The 16201-nt window shown below is 45.6% G+C and overlaps 1 protein-coding gene across 1 annotated transcript in view; it reads right to left on the bottom strand.

Annotated features, from left to right (window-relative positions):
• Window positions 1-3330: 3330 nt before the first annotated feature.
• The window catches only part of LOC139273397 (zinc finger protein ZFP2-like), a 28081-nt gene continuing 15210 nt past the window's right edge, over window positions 3331-16201 (bottom strand). The window contains exons 2-3 of the mRNA XM_070890265.1: window positions 9238-9400; window positions 3331-5154 (exon numbers count right to left, since the gene is read on the bottom strand). Of these exons, the coding sequence (XP_070746366.1) occupies window positions 3987-5045 (1059 nt within the window). The 5' untranslated portion in view covers window positions 5046-5154; window positions 9238-9400 and the 3' untranslated portion in view covers window positions 3331-3986. The remainder of the gene's footprint in view (window positions 5155-9237; window positions 9401-16201) is intronic.

Here is a 16201-nt window from a genome sequence, read left to right as displayed (position 1 = left end):
GTTCAAGATCTCAGGGCATCACAAAGCACTTTACAGCTAATTAAGTACTTTTGAAGTCTAATGTAGAAAACGCGGCGGCCAATTTGCACACAGGATGCTCCCACAAAAAGCAATGTGATACTGACCAGATAATCTGTTTTGTTTTAGCGATAAATACCGGCCAGGATACGAGAGATCACTTCCATGCTCTTCTTCGAAATGGTATCATAGATCTTTTATGTCCACTTGAGAGAGCAGATTGGGGCCTCGATTTAATGTATCATCTGAAAGACCTCACTTCCAATAGTGCAGTGCTCCCTCAGTACTGCAGTTTCTTGGGTGGGGCTTGAACCCACAACCTTCTGACAGAGGCAAGAGTGCTACCAACTGAGCCACGGCTGATACAGCGGTGCAGCAGCACCTTAACAGTGTCTCATCTGTCTGTTTCTGTGCTGTAAATTCTTTGATTCCAAGGTCTAATTCGTTAATGTAAATTGTGAGCAACAGTGGTACCAGCACTGATCCTTGTGGAACACCATTGCCCACCTTCTGCCACTGAATAGCTACCCTTTACTCCTACTCTTTGCTTTCTGTCTTAAAGCCAGTTAACTATCCATTCTGCTACTTGTCTCTTGATTCCATATTCTCTGACCTTGTTCATCGGTCTATTATGGGGTACCTTTTGATAGTAGGCCTTTTGACAATCTAGAGACATTGTTGTTAAATTACATTGAATACATTACCATTGTCTACAATCTGTTACCTCTTCAAAAATGTTAATGAGGTTGATCAAGTGAGACTTTCCCTTTTGAAATCCATGCTGACTATTCATTACTATATTTTTGGTTTCTACATGTTCTTCTATTTTCTCCTATAGTAGGGATTCCATCATTTTTTCGATGTTATGCTGACGTCTATAATTCCCTGGACATGGTCTATCCCCCTTCTTGAATATAGGGCCTCTACACCTTTTTCTAACGATTTATTAAATATATGTAGTGTCAGCTGTGGCTCAGTGGGTAGTACTCTCACCTCTGAGTCAGAAGGTTGTGGGTACAAGTCCCACTCCAGAAACTTGAGCATATAAATCTAGGCTGACACTCCAGTGTAGTGCTGAGGGAGTGCTGCACTGTCGGAGTTGCCGTCTTTCGGATGAGACGTTAAACCGAGGCACCGTCTGCCCTCTCAGGTGGTCGTAAAAGATCCCGTGGCATTATTTCAAAGAAGGGCAGGGGAGTTATCCTCGGTGTCCTGGCTAAGAAGGCCACACACACTACTTGGAAAATAAGAGACTAAATGGGATAGAGGAGCAAAGGAATACACACGTCACTAAAAGTGGGTTAGGAAGGCCATTACAGAAACAAACCTAGAGGGATGGAATTGAAAAACAGAAAAGCTATGTTAAACTTGTATCGGACCTTGGTTGGACCACACTTGGCGTACTGTGCACAGTTCTGGTCACCATATAAAAAGGATCTCGAGGCATTGGAGAAGGTGGAAAAAAGATTTGCATGGATGATCCCCGAACTGAGAGGATATACTTATCAGGAAAGGCTGAACAGGTTAGGGCTCTTTTCTCGGATTAAAGAGAAAGCTGATGGGTGACCTAATCAAGATCTTTAAGATTATGAAAAGGTTATACAAGGAGGACATGGAGAAAATGTTTCCACTTGTGGAGAGTCCAAAACTACAGGTCATAAATATCAGATAGTCACTAATAAATCCAGGAGGGAATTCAGGAGAAACTTCTTTACCCAAATAGAGGTAAGAATGTGGAGCGTACAACCACAAGGAGCAGTTGAGGCAAATAGCATAGATGCCGTTAAGGAGAAGCTAGATAAGCACTTGAGGGAGAAAGGAATAAAGGATCTGCTAATAGGGTTCAATGAAGAGCACTGGGAGGAGGCTCGTGTGGAGCAGAAACATCAGTATTGACCAGTTGGGCCGAATGGCCTGTTCCTGTGCTGCAGACGCTATGTAAATCTATGTAACTATGTCTTCTGACTCTTGATATAGCTGGAAACGATTTTGCTATTACTACAGTAACCATGCACCATTTTTTTTTAACCAAAGATCTCTTAGCTTCTCTAACGGCTGCTTTTGACTCCCCCAGTTGTGGGTGATATTTGTCCCTATTCTCCTGTAAAGTGATTTGGGGAGTCAGGCATCCTGCACTACCTAGACCTAAACTGGCAGGTAAAACACCAGTTGCTTCCTCAGTAAGGATTCCTCGCCATATACTTGTCAGCAGGGTCAGTGGTGGAGTTCCGCAGCTGGAGTGATCCCAGAGTAACCGTCGGGATCACACCCCCATTGATGTTCTGGCTCTTGTATTTTTAGTTATTCTGGTGTCTAACACGCACATATCAATAAAACAGGGAATTCCGGGAAACATGCTGCAGGTCTTTCTTTATCTGGAGATCAATGGTGACTGTTGTATAATTGTACCAGCAGTTAACAGACTCCTGTGATCTCCTCCGTCTGCTTTTAATGCAGACTTTAACCAATTTAGTTCAAACGATTGGATTGCAAATGAGTTAATGCCTGCCTTAAAATGGCAGACTCAGGACTGTCATAGAATAATTACCAGACTAATTTTTAGACTGGAAACTTAAACCTGCCGTTTCACTTTGTCAGGAACAGATCGCAGATTTCCACCAATCTGATTTGACAGCACATTTCCACCATTCACCGCCATTATTCCCAACTCTAAACACAGTTGTAAAGGAGCCTGCTGTTCTGTGCTTAGGAGCTCTGACCCATGGAAGAGAGTGGCTGGAACACATTTCTTACCCACCTCAAGATGAACCTGCACTGAGAGTTTGCTGTCAGCGCAGAGAGACTAGAAAGACCAAAGTGTCGTTTGCCCCTCTGTGTGGCCCTGAAGGACTGTGTCCAGGCTGAAGTTCCATTCCCACCGTACGATTCTCCCCCAAAATTGTCTTTTCTGAGCTCCAGCCATGTGATGCTAAACACTTAGGTGGGAAAGTCACAAATCTACAGCAATGTGTTGAAAACAAAGCTGATTAATTTGACATATATCTAGAATATTAATAACCCCTATGACTGTGCTGGAGTTTAACACCAACAGAAGCAAAACCCCAACTGTCAGAATGATGTGATTAACAGCAGAATCCTGAAGTCACATGTGAACTCACTGGTGTCTCAGCAGGCTGGATGAGTGGGCAAGAACATGGGAAATGGAATATATTGTGGAGAAATGTGAAGTTATCCACTTTGGTAAACAAATAGAAAAGCAGAGTATTTTTTAAATGGTGAGAGATTGGGAAATGTTGGTGTTCAGAGGGACCTGGGTGTCCTTGTATACAAATCACAAAGTATAGCAAGCAATTATGAAAACAAATAGTATGTTGGCCTTTATTACAAGAGGATTTGAGTACACGTGTAAAGACGTCTTACTGCAATTATATAGGGCTCTGGTGAGACCACACCTGGATTGTGTACAGTTTTGGTCTCCTTAACTAAGGAAGGATATACTTGCCACAGAGGGAGTGCAACAAAGGTTCACCAGACTGATTCCTGGGATGGGAGGATTGTCCTATGAGGAGAGATTGAGTAGACTAGGCGTATATTCTCTAGAGTTTAGAAGAATGAGAGGTGATCTCATTGAAACATACAAATTTCTTACAGGATTTGACAGGGTAGATGCAGGGAGGATGTTTCCTCTGGCTCAGGTGCCTAGAACCAGGGCTCACAGTCTCAGAATAAGGGGCTGGCCATTTAGGACTGAGATGAGGAAAAATGTCTTCACTCAGAGAGCTTTGAATCTTTGGAAATCTCTACCCCAGAGGGCTATGGATACTCAGACATTGAGTCTATTCAAGACAGAGGTCGATAGATTTTTGAATATTAAGGGAAACAAGAGATATGGGGATCGTGTAGGAAAGTGGAGTTAAGGTCTTACTGAATGGCAGAGCAGGCCCGAGGGTCAAATGGCCTGCTCCTAATTCTTGTGTTCTTCTGACTGAGCGGGTCCCTTCCCAAACTCAGAGCAAGTGAACGGCCTCTCCCCAGTGAGCTCGCTGATGTCTCAGCAGATACTTTTTGCTTTTAAATGTCTTCTCACAGTCAGAACATTTGAAAGGTCTTTTATTGGTGTGAACAAGTTGGTGTGTAGTGAGCTGGGATGACTGAGTGAATCCCTTCCCACATACTGAGCAGGTGAATAACCTCTCCCCAGTGTGTATTCGCTGGTGTATCAACAGGTGGGATGACTGAGTGAATCCCTTCCCACACATGGAGCAGGTGAACGGCCTCTCCCCAGTGTGAAGTCGCTGATGTCTCAGCAGGTTGTTTGACTGAGTGAATCCCTTCCCACACTCAGAGCAGGTGAACGGCCTCTCCCCGGTATGAACTCGCTGGTGTATCAAAAGATCGGATGACTGGGTGAATCCCTTCCCACACTCAGAGCAGGTGAATGGCTTCTTTCCAGTGTGAGAGCGTTGGTGTGTCAGCAGATCATTTTTGCTTTTAAATCTCTTATCACAGTCAGAACATTTAAAAGGTCTTTCATCAGTGTGAACAAGTTGGTGTGAAGTGAGGCTGGATGACTGAGTGAATCCTTTCCCACACTCAGAGCAGGTGAATGGCCTCTCCCCAGTGTGAACTCGCTGGTGCGTCAGTAGATGGGATGAACAAGTGAATCCCTTCCCACACTCGGAGCAGGTGAACGGCCTCTCCCCAGTGTGAGTGCGTTGGTGTACAGTGAGGTCAGATGATCGCCTGAATCCAGTCCCGCAGTGAGAGCACCTGAACGGCCTCTCGTCAGTGTGAACTCGCCGGTGCTTCATCAGATTGGATGAATTAGTGAATCCCTTCCCACACGCGGAGCAGGTGAACGGCCTCTCCCCGGTGTGACTGCGTCGATGAGTTTCCAGCTGGGATGGGGAACTGAATCCCTTCCCACAGTCCCCACATTTACACGGTTTCTCCGTGGTGTGACGGCACTTGTGTCTCGACAGGCCAGATGATTGGCTGAAGCCTCGTCCACACACACAACACGTGTACGGTTTGTCACCGCTATGAATGGTGCTGTTTGCTTCCATGTTCAAAGGCCGATGATATTTAGGTCCCAATGAGTCAAGTGACTTGGTCAGATCTTGATGTAGTGTTCAGCTTGAGCTTCCCATCTGCAAATCCTCCCCTTCTAACATCCTGTAAAATGAATTTAAAACAAGGAAAAGGGAGCATGAGAACCCAGAAACAAATTGGCAGGTTATGAAATTGAGTTTAATGAATCTGGTCATTTGTGGGGCTGGCAGCAGAACAAGTGACCATGAAAGCTGCCGGATTGTTGTAATAATCCAACTGGTTCACTGATGTCTTTCAGGGAAGGAAACCCACCACCCAGTCTGGGCCTACACAAGACTCTGGCCTCTATGGGAGGAGAGAGAGAGAGGTGGGAGGGGATGAAGGAGAGGGACTTTATACATCTGCAACTCCCAAACCCACAACCTCCACCACCTAGAAGGACAAGAGAAGCAGGTGCATGGGAACACCATCACCTCCAAGATCCCCACCAAGTCACACACCATCCTAACTTGGAAATATATCGCCGTTCCTTCATCATCACTGGGTCAAAATCCTGGAACCCCTTAGCTAACAGCATTAATTGAGCACCTTCACCACACGGACTGCAGCGGTTCAAGTAGGCGGCTCACCATCACCTTCTCAAGGGTAATTAGGGATGGGCAATATATGCTGGTTTTGCCAGCAACGCCCACATCCCTTGAATGAGTAAAAAAAATCTGTATATGTGAAATGGATGAAAAAGCGACTACAGAAATACTTGTTCCTAAAACAAACTCTTTTATATTGTGCGGACACAGCATCTGTTAATCAAGTTAATCTCCCCTAAATACCATCTCCCCCGACAGTCCCACATGGGGAATTGTTGGTCCCACTGGGCCCAGAAATACTGGGGGTTAAAACCCAGCAGCTTCTCCTCCATCCCCACTCCAGCTCAAACTGATGCAACAAACAGACCCACACAGGAGGCCCGGGACCGACTGCCACATCCAGCGTTCACCCCGACACAGAGTGGCCTGGAATTGCTGGGCCTGCTGTATAAATGCAAGTTGTTGTTGTCCTTGTGTGGGGGAGGCTCTCGCTGCCCCCGGGGTTTCCTGGTATCGGGGCCCTGGCCGCACATCCGCCGGCTCTGACTCGGGGTCTGAGACCCACACTCGGTGTTGCTGAGGCCGCGCTTGCTCCGCTCAGTCTCCCGGAGCCGCACTGGGCATGCTCCCTGCAGGAAGGCGGTCCCCGGGGACCAGCCCTTCCCGCGCCTCCCTGCTGCTCCCTTGCTGATGGAGATAGGGCATATTCCAATGTGCAGAGCACTCTGGGTAAGAGCATCCGCCATTTTCTGTATTGTGTTTCCCTGGAGTTCCTATTCTGAGTTTCTGACACTCCAGTGCCAAGTGGACCAGGGGTTTAAAGGTCATTCATTTCCCTCGTTCCATGTTGCTGTTAGTTTAAGGTACAGAGATTGGTTTCCCTCACTATGCATCTGTTTGAGATATTTAGAGAAGGAAAGACTTGCATTTATAGAGCACCTTTCACAACCATCTGGACGTCCCAAATGCTTTACAGCCAAGGAAGTACTTTTTGAAGTGTAGTCACAGTTGTAATGTAGGAAACGCGGCAGTCATTTTACGCACAGCAAGATCTCATTAATAGCAATGTGATGATGGCCAGATAATGTTTTTTTTAGTGATGTTGATTGATGAATGAAGAAGAACATAAAAAGATAACAAATAGGAGCAGGCTAATCAAAGTTTTGGCCAGGACACGGGGGATATACTTGCTTTGGAGGCAGTTCAGAGAAGGTTCAGAGAGGTTGATTCCGGGGATGTGGGGGTTGATTTATGAGGAAAGGTTGAGTAGGTTGGTCCTCTACTCACTGGAATTGAGAGGAATGAGAGGTGATCTTATCGAAACGTATAAGATTATGAGGGGGTTTGACAGGGTGGATGCAGGGAGGATGTTTCCACTGATAGGGGAGACTAGAACTAGAGGGGAGACTAGAACTAGAGGGCATGATCTTTGAATAAGGGGTCGCCCATTTAAAACTGAGATGAGGAGAAATTTCTTCTCTCACAGGGTAGTGGATCTGTGGAATTCGCTGCCTCAGAGAGCTGTGGAAGCTGGGACATTGAATAAATTTAAGACAGAAATAGACAGTTTCTTAAACGTTAAGGGAATAAGGGGTTATGGAGAGCGGGCAGGGAAGTGGAGCTGAGTCCATGATCGGATCAGCCATGATCTTGTTGAATAGTGGAGCAGGCTCAAGGGGCCGTACGGCCTACTCCTGCTCCTATTTCTTATGTTCTGATAACTCCCCTGCTCTTCTTTGAAGTAGATCTTTTACCTCCACCTGAGCAAGCACATGGGACCTCAGTTTAAAATCTCATCGGCACCTCCAACACTGCAGCGCTCCCTCAATATTGCACAAGAGTATCAGCCTCGATTTTTGTGCTGACATCTCTGGAGTGGGACTTAAACCAACAACCCTTCTGACTCAGGCGAGGGTGTTACCAACTGAGCCACAGACTGACACATGGACAATGTCACACCTTTCTGCACCTTTAGTAGTTAAAGTAACATCCTTCCTATTAATACTGAGTCACATTCTCTGGGGAGACTGCTTTCTATTTTGGTAGCTTCAGCCTTTAAAATTCTCATCCTCCAGCCTTGCAACCCTCTGGGACCCTGCACTCCTCTAACTCCGGCCTCTTGTGCAACTCCCACTTCCCTCGCTCCACCATTTCCGGCTGTACCTTCAGTTGCTGAGGCCCCAAGATCTTTGACCAAGGTTTTAGTCACCTGTCCTAATGTCTCCTTCTTTGGCTCGATGTCAGTATTTGACTGATTACACTCTTGTGTACATCATAACTCTTCCCTCTAACACCATGGATCGGAGCTTGTTGCTTTCGTCTCGATTTCCAGTAAGACCTGCATGGCTCCCAGAATATCCCAGTGACCAGGACTACATACAGCATACCAAGTGTAATGTGACCAGGCAGCTTCGGCATTACCTCTGGGTATTGGAACTGAACTGATTTGACAATATGATCCAACATGTTACTTCCTTTGTTTATTGATGAGCCACATCTTTTAGGATTGATGAGTGGTGACTCAACTAACACCCTTCCCACTTGTCGAGTTCTATCACACACATTTCTATTTAACCCTGATAAGCCTTTTTCTATAGAGTTTCATCTGCCATTTCATTCTTTGAAAACTCCCTTTGTAAGATCCTAGTTGTCTTATCTGAATTCACATTCTTTCCTAGCTTGGTGTCGTCTCCAAATGTAACTGTTTTATATTATGATTATATTATGATTATTTGTCGACCAAGATCGGGAGGGATTTCCAGCATGGACCCCTGGGGTAACCCACTCAGTATTCTCCCTTTGCAACCTAGCTTCACATCGACAGTAATTAATCAAGATGTATGTTTCACCGTGAAAGCTACTGACCTTAGTTTGTAAAGAAGTTGCTCATGCAATACTTTATCAAAGGCCTTTTGGATGTCCAAGTACACTGGCCCATTTAATTTGGGATAGGCCCCGTTTAACTTAGGATATCTAAAAAAAGGTTTAAGAAGTTGGTTAGGCAAGATCTGTCTATTTACTCTGAATATCTCTCCACAGATGTTGCCTGACCTGCTGAGTATTTCCTGTTTTTATTTATAATAGAGAAGGTTGGCGGGAGCAGGGTCGGGAGATTAATAAACTGCGGGTAGGCCGTGCCGCACAGTTTATAAAGCCGGAGAACGGCCTAAGGGCTCAAATGTGATCTGTGTTCTGCCAGACGGCGGCTGTGAGGCCTTTTCTCGGTGAAAGGCCCGGGTTACGCGCCGGCATCTAGGTGGAGGAAAGACAGAATGATTCCCCGTGCAGCACGGCGCATAGGTGGCCATCTTGGGGCAGGAGCAGTAGAGTGGGCGGGGCTTCAGGGTCCCAGTGACCAGGAGAGAAAATCATTGACTGATTGATTTTATTCTCACTCTGCACACAGGGGGTGTAAAACTGAACCCAACCAGAGCAGAGGGAGAGAGAAAACTGGGAGTGGAGGAAAGAAATGTTGGAGATGTGCGATGGGTCTGGATTTCAGCACAGGGAGGAGGGAGAGTGTGTGGGACAGGGATTTACAGCTTTAGGGGAACAAGAGAGGAAAGAATGTTCCATAGCAACTAGAATTGTCTGTTCTGAATTTCTATCCTGTACTTACAGTGCTGACTTTTGTAGAATCCTTTTACAGGGTGTTAAGAGAGGATTTACAGACGGGAATCTTAACCCAAACATCACATCAACATCTGACAGTCACTCGATTCACCAGGACCTGAATATCATTGGCCTTTGAATGTGAAAGGACAATTGATTGTCTGTTCTGTCTGTGGGAAAAAATTTCAAACATCAGTATGACTGACAAAGCACCGAGACACACACACACCTGAGGGAGAGTGTTCCAGTGCATTGACTGTGGAAAGAGCTTTAACCAGTTACACAGCCTGAAAAATATTGTTCCATTCACAGCGGGGAGACACTGTACACTTGTTCTGTGTGTGGACGAGGCTTCAACTGATCGTCCAACCTGGAGAGACACAAGGACACCCGCACCATGGAGAAACCATGGGAATGTGGTAACTGTGGGAAGGGATTCAATTATCCGTCCCAGCTGGAAATTCATTGATGCAGTCACACTGGGAGAGGCCGTTCACCTGCCCCGTGTGTGAGAAGGGATTCACTCAGTTATCCACCTCACTAAACATCAGCGAGTTCACATTGGTAAGAGACTTTTTAAATGCTCTGACTGTAAGAGTTTTAAAAGCAGAAATAATCTGCTTGCACACCAACACACTGGGGAGAGGCTGTTCACCTGCTCCGTATGTGGGAAGAGATTCACTCAGTTATCCACCCTGTGGAAACACCAGCGAGTTCACACTGGGGAAAGAACTTTTAAATGCTCAGATGAGCTGAGTAAACACCAGCTTATTCACACTGATAAAAGATCATTCAGGTGCTCGCACTGTGGGAAGAGCTTCAGGCAGTCATCAACCCTCATTGTACACCAGTGGAGGCATACAACTCCAGGGTGCAGTGCGAGCTGGTGCAGGAGGGTGACGGCAGCGAAGAGTGACATCATCAAGGTCCAGGTCAGTGATTGGAGCGTGGTCAGATACAGCAGGAGCGGCGAGGTCGGGGCGAAGGAGCAGTGAGAGACTGTAGAGGGATGTGAGCGGGGCCCAGGGGAGGAGTGAGTTCGGGGCCAGGGGCAGCATGGGCCAGCCCACACTGCGATACGTGCACACACGAGGTCCGTGCAGCAGAGCTGGTCTCCAGTCGTCTTGGGTAATCCTTATCACTGGACCAAGACCTAGCTCTGTCAAGCCCATGTTGTGGCTGGTGTGCAACAGCCACCACACGTTAAAATAATCCACGCATAGGCATCTTCCACCCTTGAGGATGTAGTTCAGGTGCTTCATGGAAACCCTGTGAACTCATCCTTTTTTTGGCATGGAAGCAAGTCATCCTCATTTCGAGGAACCGCCTATGATGATGCTGACACCAGTGAGTTCACACTGGGGAGAGAATGTTCACCTGCTCTGTGTGTCGGAAGGGATTCACTCAGTCATTCCACCTCGCTGAACATAGGCGAGTTCACCGTGATAATAGAAACATAGAAACATAGAAAATAGGTGCAGGAGCAGGCCATTCAGCCCTTCTAGCCTGCACCGCCATTCAATGAGTTCATGGCTGAACATGAAACTTCAGTACCCCCTTCCTGCTTTCTCGCCATACCCCTTGATCCCCCGAGTAGTAAGGACTTCATCTAACTCCCTTTTGAATATATTTAGTGAATTGGCCTCAACTACTTTCTGTGGTAGAGAATTCCACAGGTTCACCACTCTCTGGGTGAAGAAGTTTCTCCTCATCTCGGTCCTAAATGGCTTACCCCTTATCTTTAGACTGTGACCCCTGGTTCTGGACTTCCCCAACATTGGGAACATTCTTCCTGCATCTAACCTGTCTAAACCCGTCAGAATTTTAAACGTTTCTATGAGGTCCCCTCTCATTCTTCTGAACTCCAGTGAATACAAGACCGTTGTATAAGAGACCGTTTAAATGTTCTGACTGTGAAAAGAGCTTTAAAAGGTCACAAGATCTGCGGAATCACCAGCGAGTTCACACTGGGGAGAGGCTGTTCACCTGCTCAGTGTGTGCGAAGGGATTCACTCGATCATCCCGCCTTCTGATACAACAATGAGTTCACAGGTGACTGCAGGGGTTGGATTCTGCTGTTAACCACATCCAGGACTGAACCATGTTCATTCTGGCAGTTGGAGTTTGTTTCTGCTGATGTTAATAACTTTTATAGCTGGGCTAGTTTAATACACTGTTCAAATGTCAAATAAATCAGCTTTCCTTTAAACACGAGATAAGAGGAGACTAATTAATGTCCTCTTACTGACTCTTCCATTTTTGGGCATTTTCTCCTTTCTAGCTCTAGACTATTTCAGATTTGATACCTTCGGTTACTCTCATGGACAAGTCCCAGCTCCCCATACCTTCCAGAGCTTTGGTATCCCAGGAAGGTATCGGTAACACGCCCGGGATCACTAAACACAAAACCCAGTCTGTTAATCACTTTCAGTTACTGGACTTTGCGTGTGCCCCACAGCCCTTTCGCTGCTTCTTTTAGTGAGTTGCTAGTTCTAGTCAACCCTCCCCTGACAAGCAGAAGCTTGCCTTGTGACACATTCCTTCCACCTGCAGTTCATTGTAAAATCTCGGCAATACCGACAGGCCAAACACTGATTTATCCACTCAATCTGCTCAAGCACACCGGAAAAAAAGTGACTAATTCGATAACACCTGGAGGCAAACTCAGCTCTCGGGAGATTTTAAAAGGGCACTGCGCAGATACACTGTGCACAGCTCTGGTCTCCGTATCACAAAAAGGCAAGCGAGGCAGTGGGGAAAGTGCAACAAAAGATTCACAAGGATGATACCAGAACCGAGAGATTATAAATCAGGAAAGGCTGAACAAGCTGGGAGACGGCTGAGGGGGTGACCTGATGGAGATCTTTAAGATTATGAAGGGGTTCGATAGGGTAGACGTAGAAAAGATGTTTCCACTTGTGGGGGAATCCAAAACTAGGGGTCATAAATATAAGATAGTCACTAATAAATCCAATAGGGAACTCGGGAGAAATGTCTTTACCCAGAGAGTGCTAAGAATGTGGAGGAGGGCTCAGTACTGGGACCCCAGCTATTTACAATATACATTAATGATTTAGATGAAGAAATTGAGTGTAATATCTCCAAGTTTGCAGATGACACTAAACTGGGTGGCGGTGTGAGCTGTGAGGAGGACGTTAAGAGGCTGCAGGGTGACTTGGACAGTTAGGCGAGTGGGCAAATGCATGGCAGATGCAGTATAATGTGGATAAATGTCAGGTTATCCACTTTGGGGGCAAAAACACAAAGGCAGAATATTATCTGAATGGCGGCAGATTAGGAAAAGGGGAGGTGCAACGAGACCTGGGTGTCATAGTTCATCAGTCATTGAAAGTTGGCATTCAGGTACAGCAGGCGGTGGAGAAGGCAAATGGTATGTTGGCCTTCATAGCTAGGGGATTTGAGTATAGGAGCAGGGAGGTCTTACTGCAGTTGTACAGGGCCTTGGTGAGGCCTCACCTGGAATATTATGTTCAGTTTTGGTCTCCTAATCTGAGGAAGGACGTTCTTGCTATTGAGGGCATGCAGCGAAGGTTCACCAGACTGATTCCCAACTGTTTCTAATCAGGAAGGCACATGGAATGTTGGCCTTTATTGCAAGGGGCATGGAGTATAAAAGTAGGGAAGTCCTGCTACAACTGTACAGGGCATTGGTGAGGTCACACCGAGAATACTGCGTAGTTTTGATCTCCTTAATTAAGGAGGGATATACTTGCAATGGAGGCAGTTCAGAGAAGGTTAACGAGATTGATTCCTGAGATGAAGGGGTTGCCATATGAAGAAAGATTGAGCACGTTGAGCCTATATGTATTGGAGTTTAGAAGAATGAGAGGTGACCTTATTGAAATATATAAGATTCTGAGAGGGCTTGACAAGGTAGATGAAGAGAGGATGTTTCCCCTCGTGGGGGAACCTAGAACTTGGGGGCATAGTTTCAGAATAAGGGGTCGCCCATTTAAAACGGAATAGGTAAAAAAACGGGATGAGGTCCTACAAGATGAATTTAGGGAGCCTGGAGCTAAATTAAAAAGTAGGACCTCAAAAATAGTAATCTCAGGATTGCTACCAGTGCCATGTGCTAGTCAGACTAGGAATCGCAGGATAGCTCAGATGAATAGGTGGCTTGAGGAGTGGTGCAGAAGGGAGGGATTCAAAATCCTGGGACATTGGAACCGGTTCTGGGGGAGGTGGGACCAGTACAAACGGGACGGTCTGCACCTGGGCAGGACCAGATCCAATGCCCTAGGGGGAGTGTTTGCTAGTGCTGTTGGGGAGGAGTTAAACTAAAATGGCAGGGGGATGGGAACCATTGCAGGGAGACAGAGGGAAACAAATTGGAGACAGAAGCAAAAGACAGAAAGAAGGTGAGTAACATTGGAGGGCAGAGAAACCCAAGGCAAAAATCAAAAAGGGCCACTATACAGCAAAATTCTAAAGGGTCAAAGTGTAATAAAAAGGCAAGCATGAAAGCTCGGTGCCTCAATGCGTGGAGTATTCGGAACCCAGGAGAGGGCTCTGAGCGAGTTAGAGTGGGTGAGAGCTCAGATGAACAGGACCCCAAGAAAGAATGCAAAAGGCAGGAGGCAACAGAGCAGAGTAGCACTGGGGTAAGTGTAAACCACAAGGTGATAGGCAGGGACAATATGTATGAATATAAAGGGGCTGCAGGAGGGCTCAAAACTAAAAATCATGGTTTAAAAACTAGTATTAAAACACTACCTAAACACACGCAGTATTCGAAATAAAGTAAATGAGTTGACGGCACAAATCATAACAAATGGGTATGATTTGGTGGCCATTACAGAAACGTGGTTGCAGGGTGGCCAAAACTGGGAATTAAACATACAGGGCTATCTTACAATTCGGAAAGATAGACAAGAAGGGAAAGGAGGTGGGGTAGCTCTGTTAATAAAGGATGATATCAGGGCAGTTGTGAGAGATGATATTGGCTCTAATGAACAAAATGTGGAATCATTGTGGGTGGAGATTAAAGATAGTAAGGGGAAAAAGTCACTGGTGGGCGTAGTTTATAGGCCCCCAAATAATAACTTCACGGTGGGGCGGACAATAATCAAGGGAATAATGGAGGCATGTGAAAAAGGAACGGCAGTAATCATGGGGGATTTTAACCTACATATCGATCGATCAAATCAAATCGCACAGGGTAGCCTCGAGTAGGAATTCATAGAATGCATACGGGATTGTGTCTTAGAACAGTATGTTACAGAACCTACAAGGGAGAAAGCTATCTTAGATCTGGTCCTGTGTAATGAGACAGGAAAAATAAACGATCTCCTGGTAAAAGATCCTCTCGGAATGAGTGATCACAGTATGGTTGAATTTATAATACAGATTGAGGGTGAGGAAGTAGTGTCTCAAACGAGCGTACTATGCTTAAACAAAGGGGACGACAGTGGGATGAGGGAAGAGTTGGCTAAAGTAGACTGGAAACACAGACTAAACGGTGGCACAATTGAGGACTTTTAAGGAGCTCTTTCATAGTGCGCAACAAAAATATATTCCAGTGAAAAAGGGCAGTAAGAGAAGGGATAACCAGCCGTGGATAACCAAGAAAATAAAGGAGAGTATCAAATTAAAAACCAATGTGTATAAGGTGGCCAAGGTTAGTGAGAAACTAGAAGATTGGGAAAATTTTAAACGACAGCAAAGAATGACTAAGAAAGCAATAAAGAAAGGAAAGATAGATTACGAAAGTAAACTTGCGCAAAACATAAAAACAGATAGTAAAAGCTTTTACCGATATATAAAACGGAAAAGAGTGACTAAAGTAAATATTGGTCCCTTAGAAGATGAGAAGGGGGATTTAATAATGGGAAATATGGAAATGGCTGAGACCGTAAACAATTATTTTGCTTCGGTCTTCACAGTGGAAGACACAAAAACCATGCCAAAAATCGCTGGTCACGGGAATGTGGGAAGGGAGAACCTCGAGACAATCACTATCACTAGGGGGGTAGTGCTGGACAGGCAAATGGGACTCAAGGTAGACAAGTCCCCTGGTCCTGATGAAATGCAACCCAGGGTGTTAAAAGAGATGGCAAAAGTTATAGCAGATGCATTCGTTATAATCTACCAAAATTCTCTGGACTCTGAGGAGGTACCAGCGGATTGGAAAGCAGCTAATGTAACCCCTCTGTTTCAGAAAGGGGGCAGACAAAAGGCAGGTAACTATAGGCCGGTTAGTTTAACATCTTAGTGGGGAAAATGCTTGAAGCTATCATTAAGGAAGAAATAGCAGGACATCTAGATAGGAATAGTGCAATCAAGCAGACGCAGCATGGATTCATGAAGGGGAAATCATGTTTAACTAATTTACTGGAATTCTTTGAGGATATAACAAGCATGGTGGATAGAGGTGTACCGATGGATGTGGTGTATTTAGATTTCCAAAAGGCATTCAATAAGGTGCCACACAAAAGGTTACTGCAGAAGATAAAGGCACGCGGAGTCAGAGGAAATGTATTGCATGGATAGAGAATTGGCTAACTAACAGAAAGCAGAGAGTCGGGATAAATGGGTACTTTTCGGGTTGGAAATCTGTGGTTAGTGGTGTGCCACAGGGATCGGTGCTGGGACCACAACTGTTTACAATATACATAGATGACCTGGAAGAGGGGACAGAGTGTAGTGTAACAAAATTTGCAGATGACACAAAGATTAGTGGGAAAGCGGGTTGTGTAGAGGACACAGAGAGGCTGCAAAGAGATTTAGATAGGTTAAGCGAATGGGCTAAGGTTTGGCAGATGGAATACAATCTCGGAAAATGTGAGGTCATCCACCTTGGGAAAAAAAAACAGTAAAAGGGAATATTATTTGAATGGGGAGAAATTACAACATGCTGAGATGCAGAGGGACCTGGGGGTCCTTGTGCAGGAATCCCAAAAGGTTAGTTTGCAGGTAATCAGGAAGGCGAATGGAATGTTGGCCTTCAT

The sequence above is a fragment of the Pristiophorus japonicus genome, chromosome 9 (assembly GCF_044704955.1).
Source record: "Pristiophorus japonicus isolate sPriJap1 chromosome 9, sPriJap1.hap1, whole genome shotgun sequence".
Taxonomy (NCBI): domain Eukaryota; kingdom Metazoa; phylum Chordata; class Chondrichthyes; family Pristiophoridae; genus Pristiophorus; species Pristiophorus japonicus.
The sequence above is the reverse complement of the archived record's forward strand: the minus strand, read 5'-3'. Positions and strand labels throughout refer to the sequence as shown.